Source organism: Rhopalosiphum maidis, chromosome 1 (assembly GCF_003676215.2).
Source record: "Rhopalosiphum maidis isolate BTI-1 chromosome 1, ASM367621v3, whole genome shotgun sequence".
Lineage (NCBI taxonomy): Eukaryota > Metazoa > Arthropoda > Insecta > Hemiptera > Aphididae > Rhopalosiphum > Rhopalosiphum maidis.
In genome coordinates, this window is record NC_040877.1 from 14,630,836 (window position 1) to 14,654,480 (window position 23,645).

Consider the following 23,645-nt stretch of genomic DNA (forward strand, 5'->3'; position numbering starts at 1 on the left):
TTTCTCATATATTTTTATCAAAACTTTAATATTATAAGTATTTAAGATACAGTCATGCTATTTTTTTAAAATATTTTAAGATAGAATTTTGGCAAAAAAATCATTAAAATCACAAATATTTGCAAATAATTTTGTAGTAAAAAATGTATTAAGTATTCAAATTGTATAGTTAAAGCTAGGAAATTAAATACAAAATTTTGCATAATAATTCATTCTGAAACAATAAATCTAAAAATATATAAGTAATATTTTTATATATGTTATTATAATTCAAAATATAATAAATTGATTTTCTATAATTCAAAAATATTATTTATAGCGACTTAAAACTTTAATGTTTATTACCATATTTTATATACACAATGCCGTGTTTTTCAAATAGTTTAGATTAATGTTATGCTATTGTATATTTATATCACGATCGTATTAACACGGTTTTTTACCATTCTACAGTAAGATAATAATGACTCAAATTTTCAAAATAGTATTAAATCATATAAATACTATATAACGTAATAATAATTAAATACTTATACTCTAATTATTACGATGTTTTCAAAAAAAAATTAAATTATTTTAATCCTAATATAGTAAAATAAATTATCCAACAAAATAAATACGATTAAGTATAATATTATAGACTGACAGACCGCCTTCGTTTAGATTCGTTTTTGTAAACATTTATTAATCATCGAATTCAAATTTAACACATCCATTACAGTTACCCGCTGGCCATTACTGACTATTTGACATCTAAAACTGTACAGAGCAGTACCCATTTATTCACATTTTATTAACTTTATTTTTTTCTAAGATTTTATCCCCAAAGCGTAACCACTACTAAATCGTATAGTTACGCCAATATCTATGACGTACTTTGCGGTACGAGTACATACTATTATATTATTATTCTTACGTCGTTGAAACATTTAACGTTTGCCACGATTGCTACAACACAGGGGCTGTGTATAAATGCAAACACATGTAGGACATACGTAGGTACATATAGGTGAATTTATAACGTTTACATTACATCATTACACAATGCACTTGTTCACGTGCCGCATATGCGTATCATATCGTACACAATATTATGTAAATACATAATGTCTGTTTTTACATTCTAAATCCGTTATAGGTATAGAATGATCTAAATAGGTACTCTCGACAAGACGAACAGTTGTTAAATTTTAATTTTGATATGTGTTATGACGTTGTTTATGTATAATATATAAAAGCATTATAAGCCCTTCACAAAGGTATGAAAATTAACACTTCACAAAGTATTTTTAGTTCAATTCTTATTCTTACAGTACATTATTTTTTAAAGGATTATACGTATTGACATTCGTAAGTCTATTAATTGTTTCTAGTAATCGTGTTACCACATATTATTATTATATTTTTGACCGACAATGGGTACTGTATATTTAATAATTAGTTTGGTACCTATCTATGTATGTATATATGTATAATGGTTGTAAACGTTGATAAAATTATAAGTGTATAATAAAACTTTGATTTAAAAATATTTATCATTGTGTAAGCAAATACCTGTTGAATACATTGTTAAGCACATTGTTGTTCAATAAATAACACGACTGTACACAAAAGTCACGATTAAAATCACAAGGTTTATGTGACTACATGTGCAATTGTCGAGTCTATATAACTTAACGACTTATAACAAATCGGTATTATAACGATAAGTATGTAGTAGGTACTCGAGTTTGTCTCGCATTGATACATACTGTCTGCAGTGTCAGAATTAAAGCGTACAGTATAAATTATATTATTTAAATGTATATTAAAATTCAACAATAGACTTGCATTGTAAATTTCAGGATATTATACCTATAGGTATCTATTTATTTGTTATCAGATGAAATCAATAAAATTGTTAATATATCAATCAAATATAAATATTGTTTATATTATAATAATTTATAATACGTATGATAACGTACGTAAGATAAGGTATTTTTTTACGCATTGGATACGTGATACATCTATCATTAAAACAAACTATATACAATAAATATACTAACACAATTTGTGAAATACGAGTTGAAAATAATTTAAATACAAGTGCTATAATTTCAATTTTTTTTTATTTAATGAGTTGGATTTTTATATCATCAAAACGACATTGTTATTTTATTAATATTAATTTTTTTTTTTTTATCGTCAGCGCCTTTATTTAAACATTTTAAACAATATACAATAAAAATTTACTCTGAATAAAAATTATTGAAATTATTTAATTATTATTTCACATTTTTGGGTATAACGTTAAACTAAATGTCTGGAGAAAATTTCAAGTCACTGAAACTGCAGGGTACATTATGTTTTCTATAATAATAAAAAACATATGTTAAATTTTACAATAAAAAATTATTTATATCTGCTTTTATAAATATTTTATTGAATTTAAAATCTTAAGACTTCGTAGATTTATCTGTGATACGGTATAGACGTATACAGTCCCTTCCAAATGTTTTATGTTATCCCGAGTATTTCTATAGCAATTATATACGCAATGTCAAAAACAAATTCACATGTGATATAATAATTTGAAGACTGATATTTTCTATGTTTTGAGATTATACTTACAAAATACTCTTAACAACCTCTATAACGCCCAATCTCTACTTAGATCAAACTATACAAACAATAAATATTTATAATAATATTATAATTTGTACCTAGTTTTGTATAATTTCAGTCGGAAATTACCATATGGATAATATAATTTTTAAAAGTAGACAAAAAAACGTGCTTTGTTATTATTTTCAGTATATTTTTAAAGATAAAACACTTTTCGAGTCAAATGAAATCAATACGGTCATTATTCAGCCACGTCACGCTATAATCATCACAGTTTGGTGTCCTGAGATACCAGTTCGTACGTTTCGGTTTTGTTGTGGGTGGTTCGACCGTCTTTTACAGTCTCGGTCATGTACTTGGGATACACAAAATTCCGTATAAAAGGCGTCAGTAGTTTGGGGTCTATATTCTGCTCCTCGGGGAATAACAGGCTGACGGCAAGTCCGACGATGATCCCGACCAGAGTACCGATGGTACTGTAGTGCATGTATGAAATCGTATAAATTGACAACACGTCTGGACTCGCATACACGTCTTCGTTCAACCGGTTTAACCTATGTAAAAATACGATACCATAATAATATAGGTGAAATGTACCTACAATATACGGAGATATTCTATATTATATCCTACAATTATACCAGATTATAATGATCTAGCTGTTCAGAGTGCGCCTAAAAAAGAAGTATAACACATATGCGCGTCAGACTAAAATTATTTTTATATTTCACATAGCCCATGTGCATCGCAGTTTAAATAAACTGCATATTACTCAGGTTGCATCACAAAAAAGTAAACTGAACTACACCCCGAAATTTTGTGTTTGTGCTTTTCGTTTTTAAATTTTATAAAAGGTATCATTTTCAATAATTATCAATTGTTTTTTAAATTTATTACATCTACCCATCTATTTTAATTTTTTTAATATTTCTAAAAATGAATGTGTATCTGGTTCTATACATAAAATGACAAATCAAATATACAATCATACGGGTGCAATCTATAGCTTTATTTAAGATATTAATGGTTAGCGATGACATTTCAAACGCAATTTGGCGATTAAAAAGGCATAATTTTAAAAACTGGACCTACTCAGAGGACATCTTAATGTATGAATACGACTTTATAACATTAGATATGCATAATGTATAAATCTATAATATTATAACCTAAGATTATCGATCTAATGTTTGATTATTTGTTTTAATAATACGTATTTACCCCGAATAATCAGTATGATTATTAAACGTTGTGTTAGCAGGACATCCGGATATCGAAACGTCCTTTTCGACAAACTTCAGTTCCTTATTGTATATGGCATATTGAGCTCCGGACACTATCCAACTCATAACAGTTAAACTCGTCAACATCCCACACATCGCTCCCTGTATACAGATGTAATATGTATGCAAATATTAACTATAATTGTATAAGTGGTATTATATTATGTACGTGGAAGAAAAATTACATATAACCGATTTACGCGTAAATTTTACAATTTCAAATTTAAATTTAGGTAATCGTTTTAAATGACTAGTAATTAACTCGGATTTAATATTTTAAACAGACTTACTCTGGAGTTTGCCCACGGAAAACAAACTCCTAACGTGAATACAGCCAATAATGCTCCATTCGTCACACTGGCTAGACTAATTGCCATCTATAATACACAAAGTATTAGACATCTTTTAAGCAATTTATTTAGCAGTGATCTTATTTTTTAAGGCTTATACTTGAAGAATTCCATTCAGTTTTTCGACCACAAATACCAAAATCACACATATGAAACCGCTGATCACCGCGATGCTCTTCATAATAATGCTGGCCGTCAAATCTGATACTTTTATGCCCATCATTTTTACTATAAAATCTTCGTAAATGGTGCCTGATACAGTGTTTATCTGCGCTGACATCGTACTATAAAATGCACGTGTTATGTAGTAGAGCGCATGAAAAATAGTGTACAGCGCGATTTGTTAAGTTACGTGGGTTATACTATTAGACCTAGGTCTGAGTGGATCATAGATTTTACATGTATTTACATTTTATATGTTTAAAGCGAAATATACAATAATATTATTATGAACTATTATGATGTATAGTCACCTTAAGGCAGCACTAACAATGCCGGAAATGAATAGACCGGTGATTCCTGGAAATTTCGCAGCCACGTCCATCACATAGTACGGCACTAATTTTCTATCGTTGTCTATGTGCTGAAATCATAAATACAATTAAATAATTAATAACTCATCGCACACACAAAATAATTTAAAAGGCGCGCATCGTAATAAATTGTCGATGCGCCGTAATGAAGTAACTGACATTGGCCAATATGGGATCGCAGTCTTTGTATTTGGCGTAGATCAACATTCCTATAGCGCCGGTCATGATTTTAACGATGCCCATACCAAAAACAAAGAAAATCGCAGCTTTTCGAGCCTTTCCATACGTGGGTAATGCTACGAAACGTTGAACGGCTCCTGGATGAATGCCCAGTGATGTGAGCCATTGAAACGTCGTGCCTATGGTGACGGTCCAAAAAGTATGTCTCAAAAACGGATCTGGGTTCATCCTAAGTAAAATACAAATCAATCCTATATGCAGAACTGTTCACTCTTACGGTAATAATATGCAATGAAGACTTTAAAAAAATAACAAGAAACCAAAAATATTTGGTATATTACACAGCTAGAAGTCGTCCAATTTTTCGAACACACATATTTCTTATGCCAAATACTTAGGTCTTATTATATCATGTTTTAACCACATGATGAACGAATATTTAAATTTAAATTTAATTAATAACAAAAAACAGTTGAATATAAATACTTAAAAAATTCTATTCGGTCCCCTTCTTGGTTGGCTCTGATCATGTTTCCGATCCCTCCGATTTGTATAACTCCTAAGATGATCACAATTATAATTGAAACAGCTGTAAAAATACTTTGAATCGCATCTGTCCACACTACTGCCTTCAGTCCGCCCTAATATTTGCAATAGAACGGTTATTAGAACAGTAAGTTTAAAATTAAACGGTTGCATTAATAATAATAGTATATAATATAATAAGTATTAAACTTACAATGGTAGTATAAAATATACAAATGACGCAAATGATCACGGTTATTAAATGTACATCGAGCCCTGTAACTGTTAATGTAAAAACATTAGTTATTGTTGATATCTACGCAATATTCAAATCAATTGAACAATTATTCGTTTAGCAAAACTTAAGGAGATGTAAGCGTATTTTAAAATATTGTTGTCTCTACCACACACTGACACACTCATTTTAATAAATACGATTTCCAGATTTCTAATATTTTTGTCATACTGTTCAAAGTAATTAAACATAACCTATTTTAATAATTACTAATAAGACGACTTATGACCTATATATTCCATATCTTGTGTACTATTTACATTGGTATTAACTTATTAGTGACTTCAATTGATTATCGATTATTTAAATTAAAAAATAAAAAACGTAAATTTGTCAAATCATTATAATAGCTCATTATGCGTATAAACCTAATTTGAACAGTATAGCTACAACCTACAAATGTATTATTTCTAAGAGTCGTTTAAGTGTTATGTGGATGCAATGTGAAAGACAGAGACAGTAAGTACTGTTATAAGCTGAAATTATGACATCGTTTTACACGTGTCGTACCGATTAGCCGATAAGTCAATTAGCCGACACACCATTTTGCTGATATCTGACATTACCAATTACCTTCAATATTAATATTCAGACAGCTTTTTCGGTAACGTTGGCATTAATTTCGTATATTTCCTATATATCATTTTATATGTTACTTCAACTTCCATGAACCCTCCATTCTTAAAGTCATAATTGATCTTCGAATTTTAAATGTCAGTGGTATAGTTTTTGAGGGATTAATTGCCACTTCATCCTTTAAATATATTATTTTTAAGTTATGACACGTACCTATTCAAAACTAGTTTAAAAAAATGTATTTTATTTATTATAAAACACGGCATTTCAAATTCAATATTATTAAACAACTAACTAATGATGCAATGATTACTAACTACTGTCAACTTACTGACCAATGCCAATAATATTATAATGTAGTTTTATCAACATTTTTATTGTATGAGTAGATTTGAATATTCTAGATTTCCACATAAAAATAATTTTTGTACTTTGTGAAACTATGATTTTTCGGCGAATTAGAACTTTTTCCATTTTTACCAGGGACCGATTTTTACATCGGCGAAACGAATAGTCAGCTAATTGGGTGTCGGCGAATCGGACCTGAATCGTCTTCTCGGACGTTTATGAATCTTTCATTATAAACAGGTATTTGTAATTTATTTGGTCTGGAACTATAATATTATTATGTGCCTACCTTGATTGAACGCTAATGCAGGTATGTAAATCACAACAGGAATGTACAGTATTAAATTGATGGCGAACATGAGTGACGAAAATCCACGAATGTTGGAATTGAATCGTAAACCTAAATACTAAAGTTAATATTAATTTAATTTAAATAAATCCATAAAATTGTTAGGTTTATATATTTGTAATTTTTTACAAAAATTAAAATGAGTAATTAAAAAAAAAAAACAGTTACCTCATACACTGATGTCAACTGAAGATCGTAAAAAACGGGTAAATAAATGTATATAACCATGATGATGACAATTATATTGTTAACCACGCCGACAATCAAATATTGTGTTCCATTACTATAGATCTCAGATGGGACTCCGAGCAGCGTTATACCAGAAATGTGACTAAAATATAAATAATATATTGATGTTCTTATTTTTCATCATACGAAATTAAAATTTACACTAACTATATTTCTATCATAATTGATAACTTACAGGTAGTATACCAATTATTTTATTTAAAATACTGGTTTTTTTTTGTATTTTTTTGTCAATAAGTCCTATAATTTTGTAATGCGTTTGCGATAAAATCACTACATCGCAGTATAATATTATATTCAATTAGTATAAATACGATTATTCGGGTTTAAAATGCAACAAGTTTACATGCAATAAATTGCAATAATACCTACATCTAATAATATATAATTATTTATTATTATTATTATTATTAAATAAAAAAGCGTCTAATAATAACTAGAAATATTTAATTTGGTAAAAAAATGTTAAGTGACATCCGCCCCTTCCCATCACCAATCTATAATTGGTATATTGGTATAATCACCAATATGCTCGCCAATCGATCTAAACCAATACACAAACCAACATATTATATTAAAAAATTAAAAAATCAATATTTTTTTTTGCACAAAAATATCGATCATATTTTACAAGCAGTTTAATAATAATAATACAAAATATAATTTAGGTAGGCTTAGGTGTTTCGATTGTTCGCAACAATATAATAATAATGTACCTAGCGACCAGCGACATGGTGATCGGAAAGACGGACATGTGTTTGCCGCCCAACAGATAATCGGAGACGGTGTTCTGTTTGGAAAAGCACCCATAGTACAGGCCGATGACTACGGACAGCCCGAGCATGATGACGAACGCTGCGTATTCCGCTACCCAGTTCATGTTTTCCATGGCGGCGTCGGCGTCACAGACTTCCGGTCAGTAGGATATAATATTATGTTTGACAAGCGAAATCGGGCGGGCGGGCGTACTGTACGCCGGAAACGCGATACGTCCGGAAAATAATGCAAATATCGTTATTATTATTCCGAGACTATATTATAGGTGCCGCCGTCGTGGACGCGCGTCTTGTTATGCGAAAACTCGCGACTCGCCTTACCCGAACGTCTTCGTGTCGTCGTAATCTTCACACTCGCCGATTGGTCTATCGCGACGCCAGCGTGAACCGCGCAGTATACGGCGCGATTGCCGTCACCGTCTCACACACGAAAATTACATATCTGTCGTCGAGAATTTATTATGAAATTATTATGTAACGGTGTTGTCATGTGGACGGGAACCCCCCTTGATATCTTCATGGACTCGTGGTCTTGACATAACAAAATTTAATAGCTTCCCTGAAATTTCGACGGTTTTCATTATTTATGTTTAATAAATATTTATTAAACAATATGATAGAACGATAGCTAAAAAATTACGTCTTCCACGACAACTGTTTTAAAGGTAAATCGTGTGGACCAAAGGTAAGGTAAAATGTTATATTTTTTATTTTTCATAGTTTCGAATTTAAATTGAAAATTAAGTATATTATAGGAGGAAAACAGGAAAAATGTATTAATCGTATGTTTAAACATACAGTAAATTACTAGTGCATAGTTTACGGGAGGCTTGTTAAATTTTTTCTAGATAGGTAATTCCCCCAAGCTTTCCTCATATTTATGTCACTGGCCAAAAACGTATTTAGTCATTTAGTCGTTATCTAGTCGTTTTACCTTAATTTTTTCAATATCATTCCAAGTCAATATTGGTATACGTCATACACACTCATATATATACTATATACACACACATATTGTATTGTATTGTTTAATTGAAAAGAAAACCAAATGTTTTCAGTGTAAGATGTGACTGTGTAAGACAGTGTAAGACTGCGTCGTTTTAATCTTACTAAAAAAAAGATGTACTAAATCAGACAATTTATGGCATGATGTGGGTAAGCCACTAAGCGACTAAGCCATATCAAGTATATGTTAACGTTACGTACCTGTTTAAGTAGTAGGCGATTCGTGGATAATGTGATGGCAATAGACATTTCGATATTATGATAGATTCGATACACAACTGTTAATCTTTTTATAAAATATCTGCACGGCATAATAGTATAATGGTGTAATTTTCCATTACACATTTGCACTCATTCATTATTAGTATAAATAAAGTTGTAGAAGCCAGAATAGGTAGGTACTCGTATGAATTATATCAATAAAATACTTAACGGTAAGTGTTACTGCGATAAACTGTGTTCATGGACTGTTTCTTTTATTTTTTTTAATATTTACAAACATAAACAATAAGTTCGCCGCGCGCCGTATACGCGTTGATAATCGATCAATTGTTTCGATAGGCAACCTGTTACGAAAACAATAAAATTATTAATTACCCATCAATATAATACTATATAAATATATATAATATATTATATAACATCATAACTGAACGCAAAGTGTAAATAGATAAATATGCCTCTGTATATACAGATTTACTTACTAAGCTATCTATCTAACATATATCTTAATTTTTCTAGGTTGCGGCCACTCGTCAAAGGTAACCTGTACACTAGTCTGAGGCCTTCATCTAATATTTGTTCTAATGTTCTAATATTTGTTTTTTTTTTGTCAAAGCGATGTTTATAATCATCAAAATATTTACTTTCCCATTGAACTTCAAACATTGGTTGTATGTATAATCTAAAATAATATAAACCAAACAATAACAATAGTTCATACAATTTAAGCGAAAAACATTAGCAATATAATTGTACGTCTGCGTCCGTGATGCCTTTACAATAGATTGTTATTGATATTTCATAAGCATTTTTGGTGCCTAATTATTCTGTATCACACAAATTACTCGTTTAATGATCTTTAAAGTATCAAAGTTCAATGTAACAAACTCTGATGTGTTCAGCGATAACGTAAACACATAATACTATGCGTAACCTAGAATACTAGAATAGTATAGACCAGTGTTTCCCAATTGGTATTCCGCGGAACCTAAGGGTTCCGTCAGCCGATGCGAAGGGTTCCGTGAGAAATTTATATTAATAATATAAAATATTATATTAATTAATAATAATTTTGATTTGAACATAGAAAAGCTACAAAAATTATACGGGGGTTCCACAAAACGTTCAAGCTCCTGCAAAGGTTCCGCGAATAAAAGAAGTTGGGAAACACTGGTATAGACACGAAATCACTGCAATGATTCTTCGCACGACGAATTCGTCGATTCGGCCAGATATTTGTTTTATAAGGGGCTTTATAAGGAAGAGGTTTACTGTAATCGTGCTTTGAGATAAAAAATTCTACACCAATTATTATTTATTAGGTCTCGACATTCGTATAGCGTATATACATGTAATGCACTGGTTCTGAATTAATTTAGGTAGATAATACGCTTATTTGGACCACAATACACACAGCACTGTGTAAAACAAACAACTGTATACGGCTTATAATAAGTACCTCATGTCTTCATTAAAGCGAACAACGCTAATTCAATAGATTTCGCCGTTTTGGAAACATAAATGATGACATAATGAGCATATGAGGGTAAGATGAGCGTGTCACACGATATACAAGTAATAGAACACCATAATGATATTATGACGTATCACGAAGTATGGTGTGTATACAAGTAACTAAAACAATATGAAGTAGGTACATACGCATAACATTTAATTGCAATAAAATCAAGCTAAATAAGGAGAATATTTTTACTATATTCTGCAATATTCGACAATATTCATGACTTCATGATTATTATTATTTATAGATACTAGGGAAAATTTTTTAAATATTTGGACCTAACTACCTATACTAGTATATGTATAATGGGTAGATAGTTGATATCTGTAAACATGATGACTAAGGTGCATACCAATGGATTATTCATCGGTGACCGATCGCTTGCTCGTGGAATTCGCAATATGCGGTTACGACTGGCCGACATATTCGATCAAAGATATTGATCGTGTCGGCGATTCGAAATTATCAAATTATCGTCGAATTCGCATCGTCCCAACGGAGATATATATATATATATACGACGACTTGCGGCGCCGCGAATCGCACGCTGTATACGTCGTACCTACAGTATATACAGTCGCGATTCGCCGCCGGCCGTACGTTTATTAATAATAACACCGAAATATACATAATAATATGATGTAGTCCGGTCGTGCAGCCGAGACGCTGCAATAGATTTAAAAATTGTAAACTTATATACAAATGCGTTTCGAGAGGAAACGTCGTAATTGATTAAAGGCCATGGTGTTGAGCGTGCGTTTGACTTCGCCGGACGCGCGATTAAATTGTCTAGTCCAATAATATAATGAAAATATAAAATATGCACAGCACAACCCATAAACATATGTACCGCGTACATTGTTAGTTAATTTTTTTGTCCTGCGACCGTTTCTCGACGCTTCGTGCAATGCAATAATCCCCGTCGCCGTGTGGACAATAAACGACAGTTGTAGCTGCCACAGATTACGTGTATTTACATAGAATTATTATACAGAAAAACTTAAGAGGATGTCAGCGCACTGTCGTTTTCTCTCTCTAGCCCACGCGCGCTACACAGACAAAACGTATTTGCGCGGTCTGAGTAAAACTCGCTAAATTTTGGTTCCAGAGTAAATATACCAATTATAAAATTAATACATTTTGATAATATTTACAATGTATCTAGAATACGTGACGATGAGTTTTTTCCATTATTCTCGATACAACGTTAATTATATCGTTTAGGACAATAACTATAAATTACAACATTTTTAAATAACCTTTAACTATTCAAAATTTTAATTTTTTAAAAAAAACTCATCGTCACGTACTCAGAAATATTATCAAAATTTAATTTTATAAAAGGTATATTTACTCTAGAACCAAAATTGAGCGAGTTCTACTAAGACTGCGTAAATGCGTTTTGTCTGTGTTGCGCGTGGGCTAGAGAGAAAATACAAACAGCTGGTGCGCTGACATCCTCTGAACCATTTTCTGCTGTTGAAGTTTTAGTGGTTTTAACGCATTTGTATATATATTCTACACGTCCCTGTGAACCGTATTAATATTGGTAGACGATATAAGCGATAAGATATGCGAGATAAGAAAAAAATTGCACCGTACAAAAGACCCAAAATCTTGAGCACCGGCCGTGTGTCACGGTTAATTTTATATTTTATCGATTATTGCCGAATTTAAATATTTTAAAATACTTATAAAAAATATTGACATTGATGCTAATATTATGTTATTGAAATTTGTATGTATTACATGACTTTTATGGCTGAGATCATTCTATAAATTTGTGTGACAAGAAGAGCGTTACCATGGCGCCATAAACCATTCGTAGGTTTATGAATTATGACGGTGTGTATATGTATCACAGTAATATTATGTATCTAGTACCTACAACAACATTAAATGCAACGCGAACGCCAAATTTTAAAAATCAATAACGATCAATTATATTGATAATATAACTGGTTGTTGGTATGTAATATTATAGGCGCGACAGGCGCGTAAATTATTTATTTATTACACGTGACAAAAAAGTACCTAATACTTAATAAATTATAAACAGATAAAACCAATATATTATTAGTAAATTATTCAGTAATATGTCCAATGTATATGTATGCAGTGGATATATTCGATACTAGTTTTATCTTTTTTGTATTACCTTTGTAATTTTTTTTCAAAAAATCATGATATTTATATATAACCTTTTATTTTTCTTTATTTAAACTCATCCACTCCAAACACAAGTTACGATTATTGGAAGGATACCATGTAAGTACAGTAGATACACTTATTATATGTTTTTTTTTTATTGTTAATTATTATTTATTTGTTTGTTAATTTGGCACAATGACGTAACGTTCCTCACGAAGCACGAACGATGTAAAAATTTAAAATACAATTAATATTTAATTTTAAATTATTAATAAATAATAATATTTACAGCAGGCACAATACAGTAAGTACATACAACATATGCTTGTTCGTTAATATTATTATAGAATTTAAATAATTAATTATCTATTTATTTAAGGTATTTAAAGATTTTAACCGGGTTGATTCATGATTGAAAAAAATCGAAATGTTCTTTTAAAATGCCTGTAGTTAACATTGTAATAATCGGAATAATCGCATCAAAGTGACTTTAATTTTGGCATAGGTAGATGGTAGATGTATCTAATGTTTGTGACGCACGAATGTATTAACACGAGATACGTTCAAGGGTATTTAACCCAATTACTCAAGACAGTCGTTTTAAGAATTAACTTGTAGAGCCAAAGAATATTATTAAGCTTTCTATTCGTTTCAAGTGAAGAACAAAGAATAACAACTTAAGAACCCAAATACGCTGTGGGCTTTATCTTACATCTAATTTCGTAGGATACCACCTTTTTGATTTATTAAACTTTCTTTTTCGGCGTATTTTTTGACTAATTCTTGTTTTTGTGTCATTATCAGTAGTTCTTATTTTTATGTATGTGTTAACTTGAAATAATTTGAGAATTTCAATAATTTTAAAAATGTGCAGATGTCGATGATAAAAATTTGAATTAAAATCTGAATGAAAACTTTCACATGCGTTTGTCATCATATGCATCCTGTCAGAAGATTGTTTCACCGCCTTATTTTCGATAGAAAAATAATATATTATTCAATATATAATATTGTCAATTAAATAATCACAAATCTTCTAAATTATATTATATTCATATCATTAGTTTGATAAACTATAGTTATAATATTATACAAAATGTAGTACCTATACATATTTTTTTTTTTACTATGTATTAAAATGTATTATAACATTTTTATTTGTTTTAGACAGTATCATCAGTTTGATAACTTCTATATTATTATATGAAATAATAAGTACTAACTATAAAGATGAAATTTACTATTATAAATTGAATAAATCACTTTTAACGTTGAATATTGAATTATTTTATTTCCTACAAAACACGCTCTCAGTAGCGAAGAGTACAGGAAGTCATCTGACCTGACCTATAGTTTATATTTGCTGATGAGGTTGACTTCTTTTTAATTTAATAAAGATCTATTATCTACACTATTTAATTAATATTATTATTTTCAATACATTAATATTTCTAGTTTCTACTAAAATGTAATCTTAACTTTATAATTAACTATAAAGCAGTAACGGCTCCTCATTGAAATCCAAACAGGGAATGTTAGGTACCTAAAACTAAAAAAAAAAATATCCCAAAACAAATCACTGTAAAACGTTTATAAAGCAGGATTGATCTTGTATTTATTATTTACATACTATATTATAAAAGACTACGTACGAGTACAATACAAATAACATTTTGGTATTTACGAGTATTTAGAATAGTAGGTAATTACGTATTACAATTATTATTATTATTATTAGCATATAACATTTTAGGTACTATGTATATACTATTTAGCTATTCAGGTGTATAAACTGAATTATTTATGTTAATTATTTATTAATATCATAATTAAAAAATATATATAGGTACTTGAATCATGATATTGACTTAATGATAATATATAATAAAATATGAAAACCTATAATTATCTTAATTTAAATCACATAAAAATGTTAATTTCAGTAACTATGTAAATATGCTATAATAAATTTATATTGTACATTATTTTTATTGTTTGCCTAAATTTATACCAGAGGTTCTCAGAATGTAGTACTTGAATGGTAGTACATTATATATGTAGTATGGTAAAACTAGAATTTGTAGAATTATAGTACCTATGTAGTATGTACGCAAGCAATTATAATATAAGATAATAGTAGTACCTATACTAGCTATTGTGTTGGAGTCGTCCACACCGCAGCCACGTGGTAATTTAGCTGTCAAATAATAATCATGTTATTATTATTTTACGCTTATAATTAAATAAGATGAATACATTATAAATTACGATAATGTTTAACTGATGTATCATTTTTAATAGTGAATACTTAGTTTTGGCGATAACATTTGTACACGACTAATAATACACGTGTGATGTATGATAAGTGAAAAAAAAATTGTGAACCACTATACTATTTAGTATACTAAATACTAATAATTAAATATTAATAAGTATTAAATTGTAATTTATATCAATATTGAACCTATCGTACTGCGTTTAATTAAAATATTAAATTATTACGTAATATTAACTTCCTAAATTATTGTTGTTTTATATTTTGTAAAATTCAAATACAACTGAAATAGCTGTAATTAAACGACCTATGAATGTATATAATAATGTAATATTGATAATAATAATAATAATTTAGGTATATTATATTATACTCGGCTTAATGTTATACTGTATTTTTTTTAAATATCATACCATCACAATTTGTGTGCCGCGATGTAAACATCACGAATCAAGAAACGTTCTATTGCAAAGAATCCTAATTATAGTTATTATGAATGTCATGATTAATTAAATATCATGTACAATCAGTGTTGACTAGGTAGATTGTTGTAGTTTGGTCACTGAGCATAGTTGAGAGTTCGACACGATTAATTGAATCGATACCAAAACCGTTAACCATTTATTTAGAATAGTGTACTTTCGATAATATAGTATATTAGTTTTGCATATAAACTTTATTAGCTCCTTTTATATAATGTAAACCATTATCATCTTACTAAACATCGAATCGTTAAAAATCTATTCGAATTATATTATATTTAATTTCATGTGGCAGGTTATCAGTTGGTTTTACATTACCATACCAAAAAAGTTTGCACAAAGACCCTATAGGGCTATAGTTCACTTTAGTATAAGTACTGTAAACAGGTTGAAATATTGAAATTAGTAAGTTTAATGATAATTATCAACCAATCATCGAAGTAAGGTAAAAAATGTTTAAAGTTTAAACTGTTGAGTGCTAATCAAAATTATGTTTTGGTTGTATCTTGTATAGCAGCGGATAAATAAGTCGTAAGGGACATAGGCTGAGTGATGTTTACAACAACTATAATAACGTTTAGAAATGCACTGCTATAATATATTATGATTATGATACGTGAAATGGTGAATTATTCTCTTCAATCATAATAGGTTGATTATTTATTATGTTTTGTAAATTCGGTGAAATCAAATTACTGCATTTATTAGATATGTAAATGATATGTTTGATATTGAAGACTTGCGTTTTTTCTTTATAACCTTTTTGAAATTTGGGATCTGTATAACACTGTATAATAAATTAATGAAAGCGTATAGATTAAATTTAACTTACCTTGTTTTTGTTCGAAAAGGCGACCAGCAACGAACAATTTTAAAAACTTTTAATGACTTAATTAATAAAACGCGATAACTTCGATGTGATTAGCCAGTGGTGATACGACCGTAAATAACAAGAGTCAAATCACGAAGGAAGTTTAACATTAGTTTAAATAAAATACACATCAGTTATTTGAAAATCATATTTTGTATAATTCTGATTTGAAAATCTTTAAAGCAAATTTGTTTTGTTTATCCTTATTTTGATTCATGTTATTTTTAGTTACATGGTTTTTAGTACATACTATTAGTGATAATTTTGTTTTTATACTTTTAAGTATATTCATAATTCATATAGTTATTTCTGTGTATTGTAATTTTAACTCAGCTCACCTAAGACAAGCTTAACTTATAGTATAAAAGTCTTGTAAGTTGTAGGTAGTGTTGCATTTTATGAAATACTATTTTAATTATAATTACTATTTTTATTAACTGTACATTATCTTTACATGCTTGTATGTGCAATAAATAAATAAATAAATAGTTATTTATACTATCATATTTAATGTATCAATTGGTACTAATTTATTACATTATTATTTGGCTTCATATCGTATACATATATATAGAAATATACACAGGTGTTCTGCCAATTGAAACTAAATTTCTACTTAAATTTGGTATACTATTTTCAGTCGGTCGTTAAATATTGTTGACTACAATATTATGCAATGTTTTACATAAAACCGTGTATAACATTTCGTGTTTGTATTAAGGATATAGTTTAACGTTTGTTGTCTATGTTTTATAAATTTAAGTGTCACAACTGATAATTATTAATTATTAAATCTCAATTAATTTAAGAATATATTTAACATTTTAATATTAGCTGAAAGATGGCGGAGATAAGATTTTCGATGTTTTACAACAAACGTCCACTAATAATTAGAACTATTATATTATTTATATTAGTATTAATAACTTTATTGTACGTGACCATGGTTTATTTCAGTAAAGTAAGTGTTTCAAACTAAAAAAAAAAATTATAAAAAAACTAATATTATTAGCTATGTACTTAACCGAATATTATATTATACAAGTTAATTCGCTGAAGATCTTCGGTATCTCTTTTATTCTTTAATAATGCATTTTTAAAATTTTTAGTTTTGGAATTTTTAATTATTCAACTTATGTATTTTCAGATTTTAAATCATGGAGGAAGGGCCGAATGTAAAAGTTGCCATGTAAGTACTTTTCAAAATTATTGTAAAAAAATTAAGGATAAAACAAGATCTTTTAACCAAAATATAATAAATATAATATCCAGGTAATATCTTATGAACATAACAATAATTATTAAAAATTTGCAATGTTATCAAAATTCATATCCAAGGGATTTCAAATAAAGGATGTACATGTTACTTCCTTTGTAACATCTCATAGAAATCATACTATGTGCAATAACGCGAGGTTCACATCCACGCGAAGTCACCAAGTGATATAAAATGTCAGTGCACATTTGAACTTCTAGGTATTGTTAAATAGACTACAAATTATTATAAATAATTTTTGAAGTCCCAAAGAACTCGCGGTAAAAAATCTCTGAGATAATATTTGTGTGACTTTATGTAGAAGTTACATGGTTTAATTATTAATCATTATATCTCTCCGAGAAGTCGCATATACATCACATAAAACCGAAAGTGAAAATGAATTATAATAAGTACATAAATAGGTAATTCAAGTAAATCAGGTTAAGGTCTCTTATAATTTATATTATAGGACCTATAATATGCATTAGTTAGACTGAAAAAACACATACGAGCACAATATCTTAGCCTTTAAGCTTAAGAGATTATTAATAAACTATTTTAAACACGTAATAAGCAACAAATTAAGATATAAATATTTAATATATTAAAATGTAACCAATTAATTTATTATTGGCATAATAATTAATATGTATATAACACTAATATATACAATAATAATCTATATGAAATCGTATATTAGGCAATATGTACACAGAAACAGTTTAGTTACAGAAAAATTAACTATACAAACTAACAATATTTTCAAAATGCTATATAATCCAGAAGGGATATTAGAGGCGTTACTCTTAATCTTCTTTGAAGATGCTCATACCATATTATTATTATGCTTGTTTCAATTGTATGTTTTAAATCATAGTGTTTGTAAATTGTTTTTCAGCAGGATCTCATGCCAACTGTCAGTAATGCAGATTGTAAGATACCACTAAAGCTCAAAGTTCACATCATAATATTATAATTTGATTTCGTGTATAAAACGTCGTACTAAATATAGGTCCCGACAACAAATTTACTAGTTCAAGATTGGTGTGGCCGGAACAATTACCGCGTGGTGACAGAATTATAGAACAAATGTATTACGTGCCTAAGGGTTACAAGTACCTGAAGACACCAATCAAACGGATTTTAATCTATACCGGCGCCGGCGCTACATGGGAGGTGCCAAAACTCGACCAAGGCGAGTTCTTTGGATGTCCCGTGAGTCAATGTTGGTTGACGTTAAATAAGTCACTGGGTCCGGAAGTCGACGCGGTGATTTTCAGGCATTTTTACAGTCCCCCTGAATACTGGAGGCCACCCAAACAGGTAAACAATTTGCTATGACACTTGTCAACAAAAAAACCGTTCTGTTCAATGTAATTTAACTTTTGTGTTTACTAAATGAGTCTTATTCTTAAATTTAAATATTTAAAGTCCTTGTTAATTAGGTCAATGTAACATTATAGTAACATTTATAGTAACACAATATAGTAACATTATTTTTTTTTTTATAATTAACATTTTAATAAACCTGAGATTCAATTTTAAAGGCCAACTTTTTACTAATTAGTAATTATAGTGATATATCACAATAACGTGATTTAAATATATAACTCAAAATATCATTATAAATAAACATAAAATCAATTTTATGTAATTTCACGGTTGATACAATGATGACAACCAGGCGAACCGGCTACTAGTTTATGGTTTAAACTTTATAATAGGCATAATATGTAATATGTATAATTGTAATAAAAGTTGCATTACAAAATACCTATATATAGACTGTATAATGATCTATACAACGTTTCTATATCCAAATGTACCTATTCATATTATAAAAATGAAAAAATGTTAGTTAAATATAAATATATATTTGATAAATTTGTGTGAACTACAATAAAGGGTTAAAACATTTTCCTATGCGTGTGCGGCTTTTGAGTCATGGACATTAGATATTAGATAAAACACACGATAATATAACATATTAATGAAAAATATAATGTATAATATTGACGCGATTTTATTGATATTACGAGTACAACGAACGTTATACTTTTTTGTTTTCAATGCTTTTTAGATTTGGATTTTATATAACACCGAAGCTCCGTATTCCACGTTGCCCGTAAGCGACGCACACGTATTCAATTGGACGGCTAACTACCGCTGGGACAGTGATGTACCACGTCCTTACAGATATTTCATGAAATATAATCCGCCTCTGCCTCAGGACGGGGGAAAAAATTACGCTGAACATAAAACTAAGAAAGTGGCGTGGTTCGTCTCGAACTGCAATCCGAATAGTAATCGTACGATTTACGTACAGGAACTCGCTAAGCACATTTCGGTCGACGTGTATGGCGGTTGCGGGACGCTCCAATGTCCCAAGACAAAAGAAGAGGAATGCTTTGAGATGCTAAAAAATAATTATAAATTTTATTTGTCTTTTGAAAACTCGCATTGCGTTTATTATGTAACCGAAAAATTGTTCCGGAATGCACTGAGGTGAGTTCAAACGTTCATCAATTATCATATAATAATATTATTCTATTATTAGATCTCATAAAACATTTTAATAACTAGATTTTATTACACTTGTTTCTTTCTGATAATTCTCGAAGAAATCAATGTACTTGTGTATGATAAACATATTATCCACTTGACAATCGATCCTCAGTTACTAAAAGGAGGGGTTACAGAGAAATTATTTTAAATTTCTAGTAGTGATTTTTTTTTCAGTTAGAAATAATTGTAATAACGTAAAAAGTAGATATATAATAAAGATGTGAGATTGATTCTTATTTCAAATATGTGCTATATACATTTGATTTGGCGCCCAGGGCATGTCCCCTAGCCTCCCCCCACGGCACGGCTCTGCGTATACCACAAATAACCAAATTCTGTATTTAACACACTTTGAACTATAGTGTTGGGTAGGTCGTTGTAGTCTCCGGATGTTTTCGTATATTTTGCTATTATGATCAGTTATAAATGTGTATAATATATTAAATTTAAAAGCTCATAAATACATTATATCAATAACTGAGCTATGATACTCACAAATTGTCTAGACAATCGTTTCAACAATTTCTATTATGCTATCTATACCTATTTCCTATGTATAGTAATAGTCTTCAATTCATTTCAGAAATTGTCCCATACAAATATGCAAAATAGAAAAAAAATGTATTACGATATTATTATTATCATTTTTTTTTTTTTTGAAAATCAAAACTTTATTTAAAATTAGATTTATTATACATATATATTCGAACAAAAATGTAATTTAATTAGGTAACTATTTATGGACTTTAAATCGAATAAGTAGTATTTTATTTTTCGAATTTTTAAACTTTAAATACGCAGAAAATAGGCATCTCATAAAAATGTTTCAGTATTCACTTTGTCATCACTTCACTCCTCTAAACATCAAAAACTAGTGAATAAAAAACTATTTTTCAATAATTGACATTCGTGGCGTGATTGTTTAAAAAAAAAAAAATAAAAATAAATTAATGTGTTTACATAGTGTTCACGATATTATATCTATTTTTTAAAGTTCAGCACTCTTAAAAGTCAAAGACAACATTTCATTTTTAAAGGGTGTGCGGGTATTATTGTAAAAGTAGTATGTTTTAACGTTTTCGTCGTTTCATAAATAGCTCTATGTTTATTATACGCAGTTACAACGTTTTGCCAATCGTCATGGGACCAAAGCGGAGCGATTACGAATTGATGGCACCAAAAAATTCGTTCATACACGTCGACGACTTCGAATCGCCAAAAAAGCTGGCCGATTATTTGCACTTGTTAGACAACGACGACCGTCTTTACAACGAGTACTTCCAGTGGAAGGGCTCGGGCACGATAATACACGACACGCGTTTTTACTGCCGGCTGTGCGCTATGCTCCACGACACGGAACGCGCGCCCAGACACTACACAGACGTCAACGAGTGGTGGAGAGGCCCGGGCACGTGTGTCGCCGTTGAATACGTCGGCGATAATTAATAAATATGAATATTCAGGCCTAGCTCAAGCGTTTAAACACACCGTGGCAAACTTGAGTTTTGCCGCCCCTCGCGTGCGAATACTACACGAAATCTACAATACGAAACGCGTGAAATGCCGCCTTAGGCGGTGGGCCAGTAGGTCTTGGAGCCGGGCTTGTAAATAATGTACAATAAAGGTAGATCCATAGTTATTTGTTATAAATATGTACGAAACGAATACAAAATATACAACATGTTATAACTATACGATTGTATATAAAAGCTGTCGGGTTAGTATCGTTGTCGGCAAACTAAGTAATAAATGTAATGAATATAAGTCATAGATTGACTATTTCACGTAAAAGATTGGAAATTTACATCAGGAGCGCATGCGACGACGTCGCGGACGTTGAACAGCAATTGCGCCGCCGCCAAGTGCCGCGATCGGGCGTCGGACTGTCGGCAAAGATCCCAATCAAAAGGTTGGTTCTTCCTGGGCCCCTGGTACAGTCGACGCGGTTTCCGCGACGTCGGTTCACGCACAGTGTTCACGTTGGGTCACGCACGGTCGAACCTGTTGACATAATGACATTCCAACGTCATTAATTTTGTAGTTTTAATACTATTTTACATGATTATGAAATGACGATGATTCGTTCCGAATGACGAAGAGTTTCGGTTCTTCTGCACACTCATAGAGCGAGTTACTAACCAAAAACTGGTTTCCGAGTTTCGAATGTTTGTCACACGGAGCGCCGTAAGTATGCGTCCCGCCGGGTAACAAAAATTGAAAAATAACAATGCAAATAAAATAAAAACAGCTCAACAGCGAGTACTCGGCACTCGGTAGGTTGAGTTAAGTTAGGTTCACACAGTCGTAAACTATTATTATTATTATTAATAATAATATTGCCATTGGTTATAAACTTATAAAATTTAATAGTATAAAAATATCTTATTGTCGTTGTATTCAATTTTTATATTAATTTTATTAGGTATATTAATTATATAAATTTAAATGTTATTATTCATTTTTCAATTTACTTGTTTGTACACCTAGTCACTTACTTACAATATCATAATATTTTTTGTTTAGGTATCTGATATACTAAGGTAAAATCTAATGAATTACATGACACTATGACAGTCGACAAATAAAATGATAATATTATGTTATAGAAAATCTGATTAAATGATATGTTGTAAGTAGAGCGTAGAACTGTAGACCAGCTTTAAATTGATTATGGTAGGTACATCTAAAAAAAATCCCAGAAATCCACTTAAAAACATGACTGTTGTTCAACTAATGGAAAAACTCATTAACCATATGTATATCTGAATATATAAATTATTATTAAATATTTATAAATAGCCAATAGGTAATACAGTCGGGTCGCGATAACTCAAAAAACGTGACAACTCGAATTTTTTTTCATTCCCTAGGGCCTAGAAGGCTAGAAATATAAATTATAAATAAATTGATATAAATTTGAGTTAGATATCTCGAAGCGAATTTTGATCTCCTGAGTCAGAAAGGAGTCCTTTCAACTTCGAGTTATCGCGACTCGACTGTATTTACTTTTTAAATTAGAGGTATACTCACATACTTCCATAATCGTCTTTTCAGTGGGTAGTTAATTTACTCATTGTAATAATTATGTACACATTGTAGACATTTAGATTATTAATTTAATAAATAATAATAATAATTCCTAATATAAATAATAACCATTCAAGTATTTCAAGTCATTACTTGGTAATTTGGTATGGTATATTACTTTTCATACAAATCTCGA

General features: G+C 29.8%; 2 protein-coding genes across 3 annotated transcripts; one reads left to right on the forward strand and one right to left on the reverse strand.

Annotated features, from left to right (window-relative positions):
• Positions 1-2,779: 2,779 nt before the first annotated feature.
• Positions 2,780-9,551, reverse strand: LOC113561030 (sodium-coupled monocarboxylate transporter 1-like). Of its 2 annotated transcripts, XM_026967210.1 has the most exons (13): positions 9,278-9,551; positions 8,393-8,630; positions 8,012-8,263; positions 7,215-7,377; positions 6,987-7,104; positions 5,693-5,760; positions 5,440-5,594; positions 4,933-5,182; positions 4,714-4,823; positions 4,341-4,524; positions 4,181-4,267; positions 3,829-3,992; positions 2,876-3,161 (listed from the first exon to the last, which is right to left on the reverse strand). In XM_026967210.1, the coding sequence occupies exons 3-13, from the start codon at positions 8,182-8,184 to the stop codon at positions 2,876-2,878; spliced, it is 1,758 nt and encodes a 585-aa protein (XP_026823011.1). In that variant the 5' UTR covers positions 8,185-8,263; positions 8,393-8,630; positions 9,278-9,551. The 2 variants fall into 2 exon arrangements, with proteins under 2 accessions (XP_026823012.1, XP_026823011.1); XM_026967211.1 differs by lacking the exons at positions 8,393-8,630; positions 9,278-9,551 and having other exon boundaries at positions 2,780-3,161; positions 8,012-8,184.
• Positions 9,552-17,440: 7,889 nt separating this feature from the next.
• On the forward strand, positions 17,441-21,868 carry LOC113558478 (glycoprotein 3-alpha-L-fucosyltransferase A-like). The gene is made up of 5 exons (XM_026963980.1): positions 17,441-17,560; positions 18,756-18,789; positions 18,870-19,180; positions 19,938-20,362; positions 21,541-21,868. Exons 1-5 carry the CDS (start codon positions 17,441-17,443, stop codon positions 21,866-21,868), a joined length of 1,218 nt encoding a protein of 405 aa, XP_026819781.1.
• The last annotated feature ends 1,777 nt before the right edge of the window (positions 21,869-23,645 follow it).

Bases quoted from the DNA above. Each gene is read 5' to 3' on its own strand.
- LOC113561030 (XM_026967211.1), bottom strand. From the start codon at position 8,184: ATGGAAAACATGAACTGGGTAGCGGAATACGCAGCGTTCGTCATCATG. The intron at 5,761-6,986 runs GTAGGCACATAA...TTACATTAACAG, and splicing joins TGCATTAGCGTTCAATCAAG to TTACAGGGCTCGATGTACAT. The intron at 3,993-4,180 runs GTAAGTCTGTTT...ATCTGTATACAG, and splicing joins TTCCGTGGGCAAACTCCAGA to GGAGCGATGTGTGGGATGTT.
- LOC113558478 (XM_026963980.1), top strand. From the start codon at position 17,441: ATGGCGGAGATAAGATTTTCGATGTTTTACAACAAACGTCCACTAATA. The intron at 17,561-18,755 runs GTAAGTGTTTCA...ATTGTTTTTCAG, and splicing joins CCATGGTTTATTTCAGTAAA to CAGGATCTCATGCCAACTGT. The intron at 19,181-19,937 runs GTAAACAATTTG...AATGCTTTTTAG, and splicing joins ACTGGAGGCCACCCAAACAG to ATTTGGATTTTATATAACAC.